At 38.0% G+C, this 21,602-nt stretch overlaps 1 protein-coding gene across 2 annotated transcripts in view; it reads left to right on the plus strand.

Moving 5' to 3' along the window:
- Positions 1–21,602, plus strand: part of C21H8orf34 (chromosome 21 C8orf34 homolog) — a 357,039-nt gene that overhangs the window by 105,532 nt on the left and 229,905 nt on the right. For both annotated transcript variants that reach the window (XM_061123439.1, XM_061123440.1), the window contains exons 5-6: positions 2,868–2,896; positions 20,635–20,807. In XM_061123439.1, coding sequence (XP_060979422.1) covers positions 2,868–2,896; positions 20,635–20,807 — 202 coding nt within the window. The remainder of the gene's footprint in view (positions 1–2,867; positions 2,897–20,634; positions 20,808–21,602) is intronic.

A 21,602-nucleotide genomic window follows, 5' to 3' on the forward strand; every position in this document is an offset into this window, starting at 1 on the left:
TTTGCTTATGCTGCGCCTGTGCCCTGACATCTCAGTCCTACTTGCCCCAGGCTAATTTCTGCTCCTCTCTTCAGTCTCAGCTCAAATGCCCTTGATGATTTATTGCTGCTGTCTTTCTCAGGACTGGGTTTTGTCCCCCTCTTTCTGTGATTCCATGCTTTTCTCTGTGCACACTTACATGCTGTGATCTACTTTCAGAGACCACTGGACTCTGCACTGTGGGGAGGCAGGGGAACCCAGGACTTGGACTCCCCAGCATGTAGTACAGTGATTAGCACATAACTCAGTCATAAGAATTTATGCTTTCAAATTATGGTTCTGGAAAAGACGCTTGAGTGTCCCTTGGACTGCAAGGAGATCGAATCAGTCAATCCTAAAGGAAATCAACCCTGAATATTCACTGGAAGGACTGATGCTGAAGCTGAAGCTCCAATACTTTGGCCACCTGATGCGAAGAGCTGACTCATTGGAAAAGACCCTGATGCTGGGAAAGATTCAGTGCGGGAGGAGAAGGCAGGGTGGCAGAGGATGAGATGGTTGGATGGCATCACTGACTGAGTGGACATGAGTTTGAGCAAACTCTGGGAGATAGTGAAGGACAGGGAAGCCTGGCATGCTGCAGTTCATGGGGTCGCAAAGAGTCGGACATGACTTAGTGACTGAACAAGACAGAAATCTATTAAAGGATTAGCCAACAAGGAGTGAGCCCAAAGCTTTTCTGAGTCTAATCTGTCTGAAGGGAGGCAGTGATAGGACGGGTATCTTTAGTCCATTTAGACATCAATCTGCAGTTTGCAGTTCAGGTGAAACACTGGCTGGAGCTTTTCCAGGGAAAATGTCCAGCTATTGGGAGAACAAAGGGCTGATATTTTATGCTCTGTGACTGATAATAGCTGTCCGGAATCAAGTGAGAAAAACAACAACAACAAAGAACTTTTTGAGTGCATCAATCATGAACATCCTACAAAAGTCTCTTCCGACAGACAGCCTGAGGAGTTAGAGGATAACAGCCTCTGAGTGAAAACGGAAGCAGATATTGTGGCAGTTGTTTGTTCATTTATTTATCTAGTCTTCAGACATTTCTGTGGGAGTGTGAGGTGAACAGCCTTTGCATGATACAGATATGGGAATCTTTAGTATACAGTGAAAAAGAGCCCACCCACCTGGCACATACATCTCAACCTTTAGCTGAGAACACTGAAAAAGAGTTTTCAGAGAGATAAGATGAAAATCGAGATAGAATGTTTTAGAAAAATCAAGGATGGAAAGTACTTCAGAAAATCTAACTGTCTGAAGTGGCGGATAAGTTGGTAAAAAAAAAAAAAATTGGATAGGAAACATATTCATTGTGTATAGCCATGTCCAAGCTAAGTTTCCATTGTTTCCTGCCATGGGAGTGTTAATAGGAAAAGTTGTAAATTAAGTATCTTTTATTAGAGAAAGAAAAATGGATAAATCATGACACATTCATACAATGGTATACTTTATTTTTTTAAACTTTTTAAAGGAATTTATTTTAATGGTCTACTTTATACTCTTTAAAAATGATACTGTAGAAAATACTTACTAATATAAAAATATGTTTTATACACAAAACAGATAACAAAATAGTGTGTGTGCCTCCAATTTTGTTTTACACGTGCATAGAGCAGCATAAAGCATTTGTATGTATACTTATATATGCTGATAAAATTATTTGAAAGAATTCACAAGAAGCCTTTATCATTCTTTGTCTTTAACGTGTCTTCATAGCAACCATTTTCTTCATCTTCGTTTTCCACTGGTAAAATTTCTTGGCCCTGCAAAAGCTCCTGATACCTGCTAAAATGGACGGTGGTCAGAGGATGCAGGGACTAGCTCTTGAGTGAGGCTTAAGTTCTGTGTGACATGCATTTTGATCATACAAGGCCATTAAGGCCTTTTGACTTACTTGCTAGTTCTCAGCTACACTCTAGGCAGGTGAAGTATTACTGCTGTCTATATGAATAATGGATTCATAAGTCTGAGGTGTGAAAAAAAAATTTTAAGATCAACTGGTAACTTTCTAAAAAAATGAGTGAAGAGACTCTTTTTGCAGGGCCAAGGCAAGGGGATGAGTACCCTTGGCCTTTCAGGAAAGGACTCACTACCCACCCCCCAAAGAAGAAGATCTTTGTGAAGGAGACAAAGGAGAATAGAAAACGTAGGGATGCATTTCAAGAAAAGACTGGAGTTAACAGAGTCTGTCATCACAGAGAAATAAATTAAGGACTAAAACTTTTATGTTACTAACTTAGAACAATTTTGGAAGAATAATAGAGACAAAAATTGGACTAAGGAGTGTGTGGATAGAAGGGCAGCTTGTGAGGAGGAATCTTGATCCATTGGCCCCAAGAAGCTGTTGATCTCAGGGAACACGGAACACAATACTTTAAGTTCCCCTGTCTGTGTCCTCCTCTGGAAAAATAGGGAATTAAAATACATGATCTTCAACCATCTTTCTGCCTTAATTTTTTAACCACTCTAGGAATCTGAATCAGTTCTTAGAAAAGAACACTGTTGTAACAAGCTAAGCTGCACTTGATTGTCATTACCACATAAAGACAATTTCTCTACAGTTGTCTTTGCAAGTTTGTTCTGCATTTAACAAGCAGTATGTTACTTGTTTTTTGTTGCATCATTTCCATTGTTTTAGCAGCTATTATAGTTGTCTTAAATTCCTAATTTGTTTTCATCAGTAGAAAGAAAGTACCACATTATTTTGAAGTACCCTTAACAAGAAAAAAATAGCATGGAAAATATACTAGTTCTACAAATAGAACTTTTGTTTTTAAGACTGGGTTATTTAGGATTACTTCTAAAACTTTTTTGTCTCTCTTGATTCCCAGGTATTGCAATATCAGATGAACTCGATAAGGTACGTTGAACTATCCATCTAGTGAGAATAAAATATAGAACTTACATTTTAATCCAATGTCTAAATGAAAGAGTTTTGGAAACATAAAGTGTTTAAATTTAATTTATTTGGGTGCTAACATTTGAAAACTTTCAAAGTTATATGCTTTTATGAAAGTTATTGCATGAAATATATGATATCACCTATTCTTCTGAGTTGAGAGTTTTAGAATTTAGTTAGACAAAACTGAATCACTGTAGTCACTGAATCACTATACTAATAATGAAAACTAGTATTCTATAAACTGTTTGGGTTCTGCCTGTGTCTATATGATGATGAGATAGAACTATCCTTTGGAAACTTTACTAAGATTTTTTTTTTTTTTTAATTCCAAGATGCCAAGGGAATATTCCCCTTGCACTGGGTGATAGTTGTGAAGGTGGTGAAAAGTGATGTGACTAGGAATATATTTTAACGGTAGTGTCAATGGAACTTGCTAGTAGTTCAGTTGTAGAAGAAATCAGTCAATGGTGAGTCCTAGGTTTGGGAGATGAGCAAGTAGGGACATTTTGGTGCCATTTGGCAAAATTAGAAAACCTGGGGAAACAGCAAATTTTGCAGGTTGAGATAGCATCAAGATTTCTCTTTTGGATTGTTTACTTTGTCTATGTAACATATTTATATGAGTTGTTGCTCATGACAGAGGTTTGATTTGAAGTTATGCATTTAGGCATCATTGAAATAGAAGTTCTCATTTTTTTAATCTTAGAACCCCTTTATACTCCCCAAAATTATGTAGAGGACTTTAAAAGCTTTAATTTGTATAGGTTTTATTTACCAATATTTGTCATGTTAGAAGTTAAAATTGATAAAAATTTTTACATATATTCATTAAAAATAGCAGTGATAAACCATACATTAACAAAAATAACCTTTTTATGAAAAATGCTTTGTTTTCCAAAACAAGATATCTGTGAGAAAGTGATATTGTTTACATTTTTGAAAATCTCTTTAATGTCTGGCTTAATGTCTGGATTTTTATATCTGCTTCTGCACTGTCTTATGTTATTTTGGCTTCCAAAAAATCTGACATCAGATTATAAAAAAGAGAAGTACCTCAAAATAGTCAAAAATATTTGGTGAACATTGGTCCAGATGTCTCTCTAATCAGAAAACATATTGAAATTTGGCTTGGTAGCTAAATGTGTAGGTAGAAAGAAAGTGATAGAAAGTACAGTAAAAAAATGAGATCATATAAATCATGACATCTTACAATAATAAACTATAAGTTAATAATTATAATTTACAAAAGCAATGAAGTTAGTATCCTTCTATTTCAAGTAAGACTATACCTTTTGAGTTTGGTACCAAAAGTATATTTCTGATTCTCTAAATAAATGAATTTGTGAATGTACTTTTAAATATGGATTTACTTTGATAAATAATCATATTTTTAATTAATAAATTTATTTTAATTGGAGGCTAATTACTTTACAGTATTGTAGTGGTTTTTGCCATACATTGACATGAATCAGCCGTGGGTGTACATGTGTCCCCGATCCTGAACCTCCCTCCCACCTCCTTCCCCATCCCATCACTCAGGGTCATCCCAGTGCACTGGCCTTGAGTGCCCTGTCTTATGCATCGAACCTGGACTGGCCATCTATTTCACATATGATAAACCGTCATAACATTTTAAAATCATTAAAATTTCAGTCTATACTAACTCTGTGCAAAACTCGGTCTTGACTGTGTGCCATTGTTGTCGTTCAAGTTGCCAAGTCACGTCTGACTCCTTGCGACCCCATGGACTGCAGCACACCAGGCTTCCCTGCCTTTCACTATCTCCCAGAGTTTGCTCATACTCATGTCCATTGAGTTGATGATGTCATCTAACCATTTTTATCATCTGTCAACCCCTTCTCCTCCTGCCCTCAATCTTTTGTAACATCAGGGACTTTTTCATTGAGTTGGCTTTTTGCATCAGGTGGCCAAAGTATTGAAGATTCAACTTCCCAGTCAGTCCTTCCAATGAATATTCAGGGCTGATTTCCTTGAGGATTGACTGGTTTGATCACCATAGCAAATAGAATAAGTAACAGATGAGGTCTCTTGGCTTTGTCCTGCTTTTCTAGTCCTCCTCTGTCCATCACTGTTATTTGCCCCAGTGGGTCTCCTCCATCTTATACAGTGACTTAGCTTATAATTTGTAGAAACTTAATAATCTCTATCTTGTATTTATTTTTGTGTTCATTCTAAGTACAAAGACATAATTATCACTATTTCTGGGTTCATTTGCTCCCTCCAGTATGTTCTACAAAGCCGTGGCTGCCTGAACCCTGAATTAGCTTGAATGATTGCTTGGACTTTGTCCTTCCCTTTTTTCCCTGGGCTCTCTGACTTGCAGCCTGGTTGCTTTCTATGTTAACCTATCTTGGGTGAGCTAAAGAACATACTAATTATTCTTTGAACTGAAAATGGATTTTGGCCTCACCGGATAAAATTGTGGAAGTCTTGACACTTATTTAAATATCCTCCTCAGGATGCATCCCCCCCTCCTCTCACCTCTCTTCAAAGCACTAGCTTGGGAGAGTTTCCATTTAAATAAGTTGCATAACACTGCACATTTTTACTACTTACCTAATGTTCCTGTTGTTGAAGACTTCATGGAAATTTTATTATTTTTCATTTTTATTGAGGAAGATGCCAACAATTATCATAAATAAGCTTTTATTGAAAAAAATTATGTCAATGCAAAAATATTGCTCTTACTTTCAAACCTGATATTTAGGAGTACAAGGTCATACAGAGGATGCACAGGCTTACAGGACCAAAGCCAGGATGCTTTGTTTGCCTAGGAAAAAACCCCTGGATAAGAGAGAGAGAGAGAGAGAGAGAGAGAGAGCGAGAGAGCAAGCGAGAGGAAAACCTGCCTCATGGCGCCCTCTGCTGGCCATGAAGCTCACAGTCCTGCATTTTTCTCTATAAGACAATGTGAATCTCAGGCAGGTAGAAAACAGTAGTCAAAAAAAAAGGATCACCATGTGTTGAGCTAGCACCTATTTCTTTAATGTAGTAATAGAAATCAATACATATTCTTCCTTGCAATCTACCATTAAAATTTTGGGGGTTCACTAAAGGTCTGTTTTTCTTAACTTTTATAAAATACTGATCTTTTACTATCATGTTCTAACTCAATTATAATTTCATGAAATTATTTTTTCTGTCACTTTTAAATTTAGTTCATGAATTCTGATGAAGGTTATAAGAGTTATTAATTTTACTTAAAATAGAAAAATAAAACAGAAGCTAATATTTTTAAGACCTTTAGAAAAATAAAAGTCTTATTTATTAGTCTTTCCCTTCTCTTTTCATAGTCACTGTGTTGGTTTTCCATTGCTGTTGTAACAAATTGAAATAACACAAATTTATTATCCTACAATTCTTTAGTTTAAAGGGTAAACATGAGTCTTCCTGGGCTAAAATTGGGTTTAACAGGGCTTTATTCTTTCCTGAAGTTCTAGGGAAAATCTGTTACCTTGTCTTTTCCAGCTTCTAAAGGCTGCAACATTCCTGGTGCATGATCCCTTTTCTACATCTTTAAAACCAGCAACGTCTCATCTCTCTCTAACTGCATCCAGGAAAAGCTGTTTGCTTTTCTGGAATCCTGTGATTAGTCTGGGGCCATCCAGCTAATCTGAATAATTTTACCTTTATCTCACTTTTAACCTTAATCATGCAAAGCCCCTTTTGCCATCTAATGTACCATATTCACAGTTTTGAGGATTAGTGTGTGGACATCTTTGGGAAACCATTATTTTGCTTACTTGGCCACCATCCAAGTTCAGATTTTATGTTGTTGCTCAGTCACTCAATCGTGTCTGACTCTTTATGCCTCCATGGACTGCAGCATGCCAGGCTTCCCTGTCCTTCACTGTCGCCTGGAGTTTGCTTAAACTCATGTCCATTGAGTTGGTGATGCCATTCAACCATCTCATTCTCTGTTGCCCCCTTCTCCTTCTGCCTTCAGTCTTTCCCCGCATCAGGGTCTTTTCCAGTGAGTCAGTTCTTTGCATCAGGTGGCCAAAGTATTGGAGCTGCAGCTTCAGATCAGTCCTTCCAGTGAATATTCAGGGTTGATTTCCTTTAGGATTGACTGGTTTGATCTCCTTGCTGTCCAAGAGACTTTAAAGAGTCTTCTCCAGCACCACAGTTTGAAATCATCAATTCTTCAGTGCCCAGCCTTGTTTATCTATATGAAAGATACCTTTCATATCTTTATCTAATTCTTTAGGCTCCTACCATTCTAATTCACCCTTCAAAATGCCGTAGAGTACACTTGGCTGATGCCTTCTCAGTTGCCCTTTAGTAGGGCAGTATGAACCCACTCCAGTACTCTTGCCTGAAAAATCCCATGAACGGAGGAGCCTGGTGGGCTGCGGTCCATGGGGCCACGAAGAGTCGGACACAACTGAGCGACTTTACTTTCACGTTTCATTTTCATGCCTTGGAGAAGGAAATGGCAACCCACTGCAGGGTTTTGGCCTGGAGAATCCCAGGGACGGGGGAGCCTGGTGGGCTGCCGTCTATGGGGTCGCACAGCGTCAGACACGACTGAAGCGACTTAGCAGCAGCAGCCGGGCAGTATGACCCATCCTTCAACTCCTGTGAAAGTTGGGTGTTTGTGGACTCACCCGTCTCCAGAGAATTGTTTCAACTCATTGGGGGCCATCCTACCCAGACATGCTTGGATTGGCGTCACCAATGTCTAACCAAAATGAGGCTCCGAGTTTTCATTTACATTACAGAGCTTTCTGTGGGATCAGCCTGAGAATAAACTAGCTGATTGCGCTGAATGCTTAATTTTGCTTAGCTTCATCCCATCTTCTGCTTCTTTCACTGTCTTACAAGCTTCACTTACGAGACCCGCATCAGTAAGTCACCTTGCTTATCTGGTTTTAGGGAACCCTACCTAGGGAGTCCTGCTAAAAAAAATTTCAGTGACTCCCTGCTATTTAACAGGTTAAGTCCAACTTCCTAAGACTAGAATGAACAGACTATTTTGTCATTCAAATCTGTATCTTCTGCTTTATTTTCATTTTTTTTCTCTACTCAGAGTCTGAACTGTGCTGAAAAAGGAATACTGTGTGGCAGCCAGGCTCTAGTATTTTGAAATCATGTATTTTATATATTTCTACATTTCTGCTGATTGTCATCCCCTCCCCTTTCTCCAGCTGTTTTCTATCCTTTAAGCTCAGGTTTTCAGTGTATAAAAAACTATATGTGCACAGTTATCGTTTGATCAAATGGTCCTACTTCTAGAAGTCTATTCCAAGGACATACTGGCAAAGCTATAGAAAGACCAATGTGGGTGACTATTCATTGTTGCGCTATTGTAATAGAAAAAGTGTTGAAATAACTAAATGTTCATTAAAAGAAGAGTAAGGGATAAATTATAGTACATCTACTATAGAGTACTGTATAGCTATAAAAATGAAGGAATATCTCGATAGATACACAGAACAATCCCCAGGATATACTGTTGAATAAAAAAGGCAAGGAGAAATGTGTTTATAGTATGCTACCATATATCTAAGTAAGTGTAATTCAACTGTGGATATGTATTTACTTATTTTAAAGCCAAAATAACAATGGCAGAACATGCCATTATTGTAAAACACACACACAATTACTTTTTAAACGTTACAAATGGGAGAAAGGAAGCAATAGAAAATGAGAGTGAAGCGGGTAGACAGTAGAGGGTAGGGATAGAATCTTGACTTCTTCGAACTTTGTGTGTATGAGACTTTGGAACCATCTAAATATATTATATATATTATTTTTGGGAAACATGGTTTACTCTTAAAACAGTGATTTCTAACTGATGAACCCAAACAGTATGGCAAAACACACTCAGGTGAATTACTCCAAGTCTTTGTAAATTAGTGATTTGATTTTTCTCTGGTGGAGTCTACCCAAAGAACAGAGGGAACAGCATCAGCTCTTAACCTGTTTTTAGTGACTGTGTTGTTAATGACAGTTTTGGTATTATTATAGAGAGGCTGTTGTGTGTGCTTTGTGTGATATAGGAAAGAGTTAATCATGTTGATATCCTTAAGAACCAGAATATTTGGCATAGGGGAAAGGAAATACAAATATAAGATCAATAATGTAAGTGAAAATCCTATATCATGCTTTGAATGAAAAATATCATTATGAATTCATAATATTTTTTTTTTATTTTAAAAACAAAAGTAGAATCTCTACAGGCAGTAAACATAGCTAGAGCCCAGGAATTCTGCCTTTTTTCTCAACTTTTCTGTAAGGCTGAATTATTTAAGTTTAAAACATGGACATTTCTTAGAGCTGTCCACTATTACCAACACCAAAACAGTGAGTACCCCAAGTATGCAGATTCTAGCCTTAAAACATATTTTCAACTAAAAAGAATCAGAGTCTCTTGGAATAATGGTTGATTCTACGTTAAGAGCAGATGGTATTTACAAAGTGAGCCTAAAATGCCTTATCATGCCAGAAGGCAAGAACTATGAAAGATCACTAGGGTTGTGTCAGAAGAGCTCAGGAGCCAGCTTCAATAGTCTTCTACTGGAAAGAGTTGAGAAAATTTGAACATGAATAAGAATAATAATTGCATTGTTATGAATTATACCTAATACTTTAAGATACATATGTTTATCCAAAAAATTATTCATGTTTAGTAAGTTAAACCAGCAGGCTTTAGTAGGTTAAACCTGCAGGAGACATAGTTTGATCCCTGGGTTGGGTAGATCCCCTGGAGGAGGGCATGGCAACCCACTCCAGTGTTCTTGCCTGGAGAATCCCATGGAGAGAGGAGCCTGGAGGGCTACAGTTCAAAGGGTCGTAAAGAGTTGGTTATGACTAAGCACTCAGGCATATGCACAGGGGACCAAAGTTATTGTTTTTAAAAACTGGTAGAAGTCAAGGAAAAGAATCAGATTTTTCATCCTCCTTTTTATATAAATCATACTTCAGAATAACCTAATATTTGATGACAGGAAGTTTCTGTCTACAGAAGTATTCCAGCCGATAAGTGATTATGGAATTGTAAAATTAGACAATCACCATTTGGCAATGCCTATTGAATTAATGGATCTAAGCAGTAATTACCAATGCTGCCCAAAGTGTTAGAGAAGACAGTCTTATGTGCCTCCAGATAAAACTAACCATTCTCTCTGAAGAAGTATTGGCAAAAACAAAAACCATAGCTAAACAACTTTATCCCAAGCTAACTACTAATTTACAGAAATTACGAAGGGCACAGGAACGTTTTAAACCACATCACAGGGGGGCGAAGGGGAAAATCCAGACTGTGGAAAACTCAAAGGACAAACAACTCAGGTTTCTGAACAGTAACGGCAATGACAAAATTACAAGAGAGAAAATGAGACAGAGGAAGAGAATAGAGAGATTAAAAGAGACATAAAAGACTGTTGATCAATTGCAGCATAGCGAGTCTTGCTTAGAGTCTGACTTGCACAAACAAACTGAGATAATCAGGGACATTTGATTGCTAAATAGATATTTGATATTAAAACATTCTCACTTTGTGTTTAGGTATGATAATGGTATTTGTTTACAGTAAAGCACTCTTACTTTTTAGAGATTACATACTGAACTATTTGCAAATGATGTGATGGCTGGTGAATGGGATTTTCTTCAAAGTGATTTGAGCAAAAAACGGGTGATATGGAAGGGATGTGGGTGGAGATGAGGGTAAAGTGAGTTTCCTCATGAGTTGATAATTGAGGAAAATGTGTATGGATACAAAGGAGTTTGTTTTACTTTTCCTTATACTTTTGTATTAGTGTGAAAAATTTCAGAATAAAGAGTAAAAACTTTAGATCATGGGTAGGAGGGTGGTGGTGCTGCTGCTGCTAAGTCGCTTCAGTCATGTCCGACTCTGTGTGACCCCATAGACGGCAGCCCACCAGGCTCCCCCGCCCCTGGGACTCTCCAGGCAAGAACACTGGAGTGGGTTGCCATGTCCTTCTCCAATGCATGAGAGTGAAAAGTGAAAGTGAAGTCACTCAGTCGTGTCCGACTCTTAGCGACCCCATGGACCGCAGCCCACCAGGCTCCTCCATCCATGGGATTTAACAGGCAAGAGGACTGGAGTGGGGTGCCATTGCCTTCTCCAGTAGGAGGGTGCAGAAGATAGCAACGGAAAGGAAAGATAATATTGAGCACCTGTTAACATTAGCAGGTATGCTCGGTGTTTTTGATATGTTATTAAATTTAGTTCTTGTATCAGTCTGACGAAGTGGTTATGCTTTTCTTGGCTTACAGATAAGGAACCTGAAGCTAGTATGATTAAGTGATTTGCTGAAAGTCTCAGAATTAGTATTGATTCTTCATCTATCTGATTCTAAATCCATGCTTGTCCCTTGCAGTATGCACCGCACCATGTACTCCGCTTTAAGAGGAGAATCTGAAAGTGAGTTTAATTCATTATTTGAACAACTTTATTGAGAGAAAATTCACATAAAATCCCCCCCTTTAAAATGTATAGTTTAGTGGGTTTTAGTATATTCAAAAAGTTGTGTAACCATTTTGTTTTTAGTATTTAGTCGGTAAGTCATGTCCAACTCTTTTGTAACCCCAGGGACTGAAGCTCTCCAGGCTTCTCTGGCCATGTGATTTTTCAGGAAAGAATACTGGAGTGAGTTGCTATTTCGTACTCCAGGGGATCTTGCTGACCTATGCCTCTTGTATCTCCTGCATTGGCAGACGGACCCCTACTACAACTTAAGTTTAGAACATTTTCATCATCCCAAGAAATTCCATGTCTGCTCCCCATTCCTCCTATTCCCTTATCCTAAGAGAACCGCTAATTTACTTTGTCTCTTTAGATTCGCCATACAAGTTTCATACAAATGCAGTCATAAAATATGTGGTCTTTTTTCACTATCTTCTTTCACTTAGCATAATGTTTTCAAGCTTCATTAATGGTATGGCATATATAAGTACTTCACTTCTTTTTATTGCTGAAAAATATTTTGTGGTATAAATATACTATGGGTGGGTGCTCAGTCACTCAGTCCTGTCCAACTCTTTGTGACCCTTTGGATTGTAGCCTGCCAGGCTCCTCTGTCCATGGGATTTTTCAGAAAAGAACACTGGAGTGGGTTGCCATGTCCTCCCCAAGGGGATCTTCCTGACTCGGGGATTGAACCTGAATCTCTTGGATCTCCTCTGTTACAGATGGATTCTTTACCTCTGAGCCATGGGAGAAGCCCAATAGATATACCACATTTTGTTTATTCATTCATCAATTTGTGGACATTTGAGTTGTTTCTACTTGTCAGCCATTAAGAAGGATGTTTGTAGGAACTTTCATGCACAAGTTTTGTGTGGATGTTTTTAAAATTTCTCTTGTATATATAGGGAATGAAAATGCTAAAACATATCTCACTCTGTGTTTAACTTTTTGAGGAATTATCAAACTGTTTCGCATAGTGGCAGCACCATTTTACATTCCAGCCAGCAAGTATTAAGGTTCAAATTTCTCCATATTCTTACTGACACTTGTTGTTTATCTTAAATTATAGCCATCCTCCTGGTGTAAAGTATCAGTATTATTTTACTATGGTTTTGAGTTACATTGTCCTAATGACTAATAATGTTGGTAATGCATTATTGAAACATTGAATCATACATTACCTTAATTTTGTCATTCTTTTATTCACGCTGCAAATGTATATCAAATACTTTCTATTAATATATGCCAGACCTTGGAGAAGAAATGACAGTTCACCCTTTGTAGGTGAAGACAAGAATGTTAGTAGCTGATGGGTTTGGTGATGAGAAAATGAACAAATCCTCTGCTGGTTGCTTTCATTTTTCTCATTGAAATAAGCAACATGATCAGTTGAGAATCAGGAGAGAGATAGGAGATGTTGTAATTAAGGAATAAAAATGTATCTGAACTAAAAGGAAAAAACACAACTAATTGAGCTTCAGTTAATCTTGCAGTATTGCACATGCATTTTTTAAATGTGTTGTTGAAGGATAATTGCTTTACAGAGTTGTGTTGGCTTTTGCCAAACATCAGCGTGAATCAGCCATAGGTGTACATGCGTCCCCTCCCTCCCATCTCCCTCCCCGTCGCGTACCTGTAGATGGTCACAGAGCCCATGTCTGAGTCCCCTGAGCCATACAAATTCCCATTGGCTCTCTGTTTGCATGTGGTGATGTAAGTTTCCATGTTGCTCTCTCCATACACCTCGCCCTCCCCTTCCTGCCCCCGCCCTGTGTCCATAAGTCTGCTCTCTGTGTCTCTCTCCCTTGCTGCCCTGCAAATAATTTCATCAGTACCATCTTTCTAGAGTCCCAAACATATGTATGCATTAGTATACGATATTTATCTTTCTCTTTCTGACTTACTTCACTCTGTGAAATAGGCTCCAGGTTTATCCACCACAGTAGAAGTGACTCAAATGCATTCCTTTTTATGGCTGAGTAATATTCCTTTGTATATATGTACCACAGCTTCTTTATCCATTCATCTGTCTGTGGACATCTAGGTTGCTTCCATGTCCTAGCTGTGCTGAAGTGAACACTGAGGTACATGTGTCTTTTTCAGTTTTAGTTTCCTCGGGGTATATGCCTAGTAGTGGGATTTCTGGGTCGTATGGTGGTTTTATTCCTAGTTTTTTAAGGAATCTCCATATTGTTTTCTATAGTGGCTGTATCAGCACATGCATTTTAAACTTTATTAGTAATACAGAATTTTTCTCAAAAAGATTTATTAATATATACTCCCAACAACAGTTTGTAATAATATATTTTTGCCCCTGATCCTTGCCAACACTGGGTATCATCAAGTATTTTAATGAAATTTTTTTCTCATGGATTAAATTATTGCTTGTAATACTTAATTTTCAGTAAGATTGAATGCCTGCTTTTCTCTTTTGCTCATTTTTATTGCCCACTTATTTTTTTCTTTAGATTTGTGTGAGTTTATTATATATTTTGGACGTCAACTCTTGTTGGTCTTGTTTGTCTCAAATACCTTCTTAAATTTTTAGGCTTGTCATCACTTTTTAAATAGTGCCTTCTATTAACAGACATTTTTAACATTAACATGTTTTGTTTAAGAAATCTTTTCTACTTGACATCATAAAAGTATTACTTTTATTTTCTGTTAAGAATTCTGTTTTTATCTTTAATCTACTTGAAAAATATTTTTTAATATTGTAAGAAGTTGGAACATATTTTCCCCTATATGCATAATAGATTTCTTGTAACTGTTTATTGAAAAGTTCATCATTTGTCCATAAATGTGCATGCTTCTGTCACTTACCTTGTTTCTGGACATTCAGTTTTCCTCTTCTGGTCCTCTTCTGGTCTTGTATCTGTTACTCCATTGGGTTTGGAGTTGCTTTGTATTTTAGATTAGTATGAGAGAATTGACATCTTTACATTTCTGAGTTTTTCTACTCATGAACAAGGCATGTTTCCATTTAATTAAATATTGTAGTATTTTATGAAAAAGTCATATAGTATATTCAAAAAGAGCATGCAGATTTTTGTTAAATTTATTCCTTAGTACCTTGTGTTCTTGACTACTATTGTAAATGGTATCTGTTTTACAAGTTACCTTTGAAAACTTGTTGGCATATAGGAATGAAAATTATTTTTCTAGTTTTATCTTAAATTCAGTAAACTTGCTAAACTCATTAATTTGTAACTTGTTTCTGATTTCTCTTGGTTTTCCTATATAAGAAATATATGTAAATGATAGTAGTTTTGTTTCTTCTTTTCTATTAAGTGATGAGACTAATTTGGGATAACTGCACTGAATACTTTCTGTTAGAAAATGGAAGTAATGAGTGGTTTATACAAGTGACTGGTTCATAGCAGCTCTCAAACCTTGCTGGACAGATGTCATCAGTTCTTCCTGTCCATGGTGTTGGGAGGTGTTCCTTAATTGGAAAGTGAAAGTGAAAGTGAAGTCGCTCAGTCGTGTCTGACTCATGGACTGTAGCCTACCAGGCTCCGCTGTCCATGGGATTTTCCAGGCAAGAATACTGGAGTGGGCTGCCGTTTCCTTCTCCAGGGGACCTACGCAACCCGGGACTGAACCTGGGTCTCCTGCATTGCAGACAGATGCTTTACTGTCTGGGCCACCAGGAAAGCCCCAGTCCTATTCCCTGGGAGTCCCTATCCATTGTTTTCCGTATCTTGTGGCTTCACCATCTGAACGTTTCTTTTCTTTTTTTTTTTTTTTTTTTATTAGTTGGAGGCCAATCACTTCACAACATTTCAGTGGGTTTTGTCATACATTGATATGAATCAGCCATGGATTTACACGTATTCCCCATCCCGATCCCCGCTCCCACCTCCCTCTCCACCCGATTCCCACGGGTCCTCCCAGTGCACTTGTCTCATGCATCCCACCTGGGCTGGTGATCTGTTTCACCATAGATAGTATACATGCTGTTCTTTTGAAATATCCCACCCTCACATTCTCCCACAGAGTTCAAAAGTCTGTTCTGTATTTCTGTGTCTCTTTTTCTGTTTTGCATATAGGGTTATCGTTATCACCTTTCTAAATTCCATATATATGTGTTAGTATGCTGTAATGTTCTTTATCTTTCTGGCTTACTTCACTCTGTATAAGGGGCTCCAGCTTCATCCATCTCATTAGGACTGGTTCAAATGAATTCTTTTTAATGGCTGAGTAATATTCCATGGTGTATATGTACCACAGCTTCCTTATCCATTCATCTGCTGATGGGCATCTAGGTTGCTTCCATGTCCTGGCTATTATAAACAGTGCTGAGATGAACATTGGGGTGCACGTGTCTCTTTCAGATCTGGTTTCCTCAGTGTGTATGCCCAGAAGTGGGATTGCTGGGTCATATGGCAGTTCTATTTCCAGTTTTTTAAGAAACCTCCACACTGTTCTCCATAGCGGCTGTACTAGTTTGCATTCCGACCAACAGTGTAAGAGGGTTCCCTTTTCTCCACACCCTCTCCAGCATTTATTGCTTGTAGACTTTTGGCTAGCAGCCATCCTGACTGGCGTGTAATGGTACCTCATTGTGGTTTTGATTTGCATTTCTCTAATAATGAGTGATAAGACCAGAAACTATAAAACTCCTAGAGGAGAACATAGGCAAAACACTCTCCAACATAAACCACAGCAAGATCCTCTATGACCCACCTCCCAGAATATTGGAAATAAAAGCAAAAATAAACAAATGGGACCTAATGAAACTTAAAAGCTTTTGCACAACAAAGGAAACTATAAGTAAGGTGAAAAGACAGCCCTCAGATTGGGAGAAAATAATAGCAAATGAAGAAACAGACAAAGGATTAATCTCAAAAATATACAAGCAACTCCTGCAGCTCAATTCCAGAAAAATAAATGACCCAATCAAAAAATGGGCCAAAGAACTAAACAGACATTTCTCCAAAGAAGACATACAGGTGGCTAACAAACACATGAAAAGATGCTGAACGTTTCTTTCTTTCTTTCTTTCTTTTAACCTTTTGGCTACTTCTGAAGAAAGCACTGGAAAGGATTCCTTTGAGTCTTCTTCAACTCTCTGACTTTGTGTAGAAAAAATGGAGTCCCTAAGGGCTGTTTATTATTTCTTGAATAGTCTCAGTCCTTTTTACTTCAGGCTAATGCCTTTGCCAATTCAACTACCTCAAATGATTTTTGTGTTTTCTGGGTATTTGATTCAAAGAGTAAGTTAACATTTCAAAGCTTCACAGGCCAAAACTGACTCTGAAGCTGTAAATATGTTTATGGATTTTTTTTTCCTAAAACATGTCTTTCCTTAATTTGCTCTTAATGCAAATATAGGCTTAACATTTAATAGTACTACTGTTAATTTTCATTCTTATACTTCAAATGATATGAAATTGTGGCAGATAAATATGCCTTTTCAGTAATTGCAAGTCATTAATTTGATTGCATGATTTCACAGCTGGAAGCTTTGATTTCCTAGCTTTGGGAATATAAATACAGAAGGATATCAGATCAGTTGCTATGTTATGCAAACACTAAAAATTATTTGCTACATTTTCATGAAGGCTGGGACTCAATATCAAGATATCTAACTATTTTCTGTCACTTGTCACTTGGATAAATGTTCACTAAATATGTCTAAATCATATTTCACATGTTGTTTTTGGTGTGTATTGGTATATTAATTAATACTACATTGTATATATTTTAATATTTTATTTGTATAATATTTGGGGGAACTGTAAAGATTCAGTTGATCCGATCTAAATTTTAAGGAATTGTTCGAGACTCTTGTAATATTGCAAATTATAAGCCTGTTTCTCAGATTAAGATATTTTAAAATATATTTTTTCTTATTAGAACTATATATTTATCATAGAATATTAAAAAGACATGCAAATGCCAAAAGAAGAATTTAAGAATTACCTGTAGTCCCTCCATTCAGTTGAAACCAGTAAATTTTGGTCTTACCATTGTGTTTTCCAGTAAATCAAGCAGTGTCTGGCACATAGTGAATCATAATAAATATAAAAGAATGAATAAATGAAGGAGTTAGTCTATGAATGATGCATTGATGGTTTATAGTAGAAACCCTGAGAGGTTTTGTTTGTTGTTTTGTTATTGAAAGTGCCTGACTTTAAGCTTTGATTGCTGAGGCATCTACCTCAAAGGTGGTGTCCATGGAGTTTCCCAGGCAAGAATACTGGCGTTGGTTGCCATTTCTTTCTCCAGGGGATCTTCCCAACCTAGGGATTAAACCTAGGTCTCCTGAATTGCAGGCAGATTCTTTACTGACTGAGCTGCCAAGGATGCCCACTTCAAGGGTGGCTATCACTAATAAACATATTTCAGAGATCCAGGTCCCACCCCCACCCTGTAGCTCTTTTGTCTTAGAGGTGTTAGTGGATTTTAATAACCTGATGATTCATTTTTTTTCAACTGGCCACTTAGTTTTTCTCTTCCCACTTTACATTTCTACTCTCTCTTATAAATTTGCCAGTGAAGAATGAGCCCATAAAAACCCGTGGCCCCCACCATTAACCCCAGTGAAAGCAGAAACCCAGGCCCATGCTTGCTGTCTTCCGCACTCCCTCTGTATGCTACCAGGTTATGGTGTAATTCAAGATTCTGTAGGTCATCAGTTCAGTTCAGTCGCTCAGTCGTGTCCCACTCTTTGTGACCCCATGGGCTGCAGCACGCCAGGCTTCCCTGTCCATCACCAACTCCCGGAACTTGCTCAAACTCATGTCTATCGAGTCAGTGATGCCATCCAATCATCTCATCCTCTGTCGTCCCCTTCTCCTCCTGCCTTCAGTCTTTCCCAGCATTGGAGTCTTTTCCAGTGAGTCAGTTCTTTGCAGCAGGTGGCCAAAGTATTGGAGTTTCAGTTTCAGCATTAGCCCTTCCAATGAATATTCAGGACTGATTTCCTTTAGGATGGACTGGTTTGATCCCCTTGCAGTCCAGGGGATTCTCAAGAGTCTTCTCTAACACCACAGTTCAAAAGCATCAATTCTTCCACACTCAGCTTTCTTTATGGTCCAACTCTCACATCCATATATGACTACTGGAAAAACCATAGCTTTGACTAAAGACCTCTGTTGGCAAAATAATTGCCGTGCTTTTTAATATGCTCTCTAGGTTGGTCATAGCTTTTCTTCCAAGGAGTAAGCGTCTTTTAATTTCATGGCTGCAGTCACCATCTGCAGGGATTTTGGACCCCCCAGAAATAAAGTCTGTCACTGTTTCCATTCTATTTGTCATGAAGTGATGGGACCAGATGACATGATCTTAGTTTTTTGAATGTTGAGTTTAAGCCACCTTTTTCACACTCCTCTTTCACTTTCATCAAGAGGCTCTTCGGTTCTTTTTCACTTTCTGCCATAAGGGTGGTGTCCTCTGCGTATCTGAGGTTACTGATATTTCTCCCAGCAATATTGATTCCAGCTTGTGCTTCATCCAGCCCAGCATTTCACATAATGTACTCTGCATATAAGTTTAACGAGCAGGGTGACAATGTACAGCCTATTTGTACTGCTTTTGCAATTGGAACCAGTCTGTTGTTCCATGTCCAGTTCTAACAACTGTTGCTTCTTGACCTGCATACAGATTTCTCAGGAGGCAGGTAAGATGATCTGATATTCCATCTCTTGAAGAATTTCCTAGTTTGTTGTGTTCTACACAGTCAAAGGCTTTGGCGTAGTAAATAAAACACAAGTAGATGTTTTTCTGGAACTCTCTTGCTTTTTCTGTGATGCAATGGATGTTGGCAATTTGATCTCTGGTTCCTCTGCCTTTAATAAATCCAGCTTGAACACCTGGAAGTTCACGGTTCACATACTGTTGAAGCCTGGCTTGGAGAATTTTGAGCATTACTTTGCTAGCGTGTGAGATGAGTGCAATCGTGTGGTAGTTTGAACGTTCTTTGACATTGCCCTTCTTTGGGATTGGAATGAAAACTGACCTTTTCCAGTCCTGTGGCCACTGCTGGGTTTTCCAGATTTGCTGGCATTTTGAGTGCAGCACTTTCACAGCGTCATTTTTTTAGGATTTGAAATAGCTCAGCTGGAATTCCATCACCTCCACTAGCTTTGTTCATAGTGATGCTTCCTAAAGCCACACAAAAATGCTTCTGTGAGTCATAAACCTTTATTTTTTCAAGTTGCCTGGTGATTATTGCTGAAGAGTGTCTTGCACTTATAAAGAACCACAAAGGCTGGTTCAATAACAGTGTTGGTTATTGGTAGGCTGAAACTGGCACATGAAGGTATACCCATATGAATTTTTTAAACAAAAATTAGATCTTACAATAGGTATTGCTTTGTAATCTACCTTGTTTCCACACTGAGGTATCCCTAGCAGTTGCATGTCTTTGGTATTCATTTTAAAGTATTAAATGATGTAAATATTTAAAATATCATTTTAAGAGTCACATCATATCCTAGTTTGTGAAAAAAGATCACCTTAGCATTTTTTAAAATTAGCATAGCATGCCTGTCATTGATACTGCTCTGCTTCCAACCTCTACTGGATTTATCTAAGTGTTAGTCGCTCAGTCGTGGCTGACTCTGTGAGCCTATGAACTGTAGCCCACCAAGCTCCTCTATTCATGAGATTCTCCAGGCAAGAATACTGGAGTGAGTTGCCATTTCCTTTTCCAACGAATCTTCCCAACCCAGGGATTGAACCCGGGTCTCCTGCATTGCAGGCAGATTCTTTAGGGTCTGAGCCACCAGGGAAGCCCCTGGATTTCTAGAAGTCCAAAATGCTTTGCAGTTGGAGACAATGTATCCTTCTAACCCTATCTCTCCTGGACTTTGTTCTCTGAGTCCACCTCAATTTCTTCCATGTTTGAAAAATTCTGTATCATTTTCTAACAACACCAAGCTCTTTCACTTCCTGGGCCTTCCCATACACTCCTCCTTGTGTTGCAAATGCTAATCCTCCCCCTCTTCCATCTTGAGGACAAACACACAGCCTAAGAAACCCAAATCAAAGATTTCATTCCTGGGTCCTTTACCAAAATGGCCTTCATGAGTGGGCAGCAACCCTATAGAGGAAGTCATCTATAGAGATGGAAAGAACTGAAATTTTATGTCAATTCAGAAAGAAAGGGGAAAAAAAGGTACATTTTAATTTGAGGAAGCAGTTTAAAATCTAGACAAGAATATTTCCCTATCGCCCTTTTCATGGCAATATGTTATCTAAAGCACAGAAATTCTTTTCTTCTCTTCAGGAAACCATAGCATTTAGTTCTTCTCTTCTGAGACCTCGTGTGATTGGTGAGTGGATTGGTCGAGAAGAGAATGATGCTGACCCATTGGCCGCTGAAATGCTACAGCCCCCAGTTCCCAGAAGTAAAAATGAACAATGGGAAAATGAAGACAGTAGCTCTAGCCCTGCAGGAAGGTGAGATGAGATGTCTTCTAAGATTCTGAACACTTTCATCATTTCAGACAAAAGGGAAATCACATGCATGATTTTGATGAGATAACTCTTAGCAATTTTATATAGAATATTATGTCACATATAAGATAAAAATTAATTTCTCTCTTTTAAAATTAGAGTTTTCTCAGATTTGCTTTTAGATTTGGTTTTGATTTTTTGCTTTACATCTAGCAAGCTTATAATTTCTTTGCTACCAAAACCAAATAGAAAAATAATTACAAGGACATAAACTGTCAGTCAAGACCTACTGTAATACTGGATAAGACTGGCTTATTATTAGGGTGAGGGTTAAGATTGGAGAGGGAAGACTTCTGATTTACCAGAGAGATCTAGTTATTCAGCAAGAAGAAAACTATTAAATGTATGTTAGACTCTTGTGGTTTAGTCGCTAAGTCATGTCCAACTCTTGCTACCCCATGGACTGTAGCCCACCAGGCTCTTCTGTCCATGGGATTTTCCAGGTAAGAATATTGGAGTGGATTACCATTTCCTTCTCCAGGGGATCTTCCTGACCCTGGGATCGAACCCAAGTATGAAAGACTATACAAGGTGGAATTAGATGGAATATAGAGAGAGAAACCTTGGTTTAGAACCATTTGGGTTTAGAGTTGATAACTATGATTGAATATAATTATTTACATTCTCTATGGCTTAACTTTTGAAATGATTTTGAAACTATTATAATTTGTGAATTTGAAAGTCCCTGGTTTATTTTACTCAATCCTATGATGCTCAAAATGGTTTCAGAAGATTTGC

Source organism: Dama dama, chromosome 21 (genome assembly GCF_033118175.1).
Source record: "Dama dama isolate Ldn47 chromosome 21, ASM3311817v1, whole genome shotgun sequence".
In the NCBI taxonomy this organism is placed as follows: domain Eukaryota; kingdom Metazoa; phylum Chordata; class Mammalia; order Artiodactyla; family Cervidae; genus Dama; species Dama dama.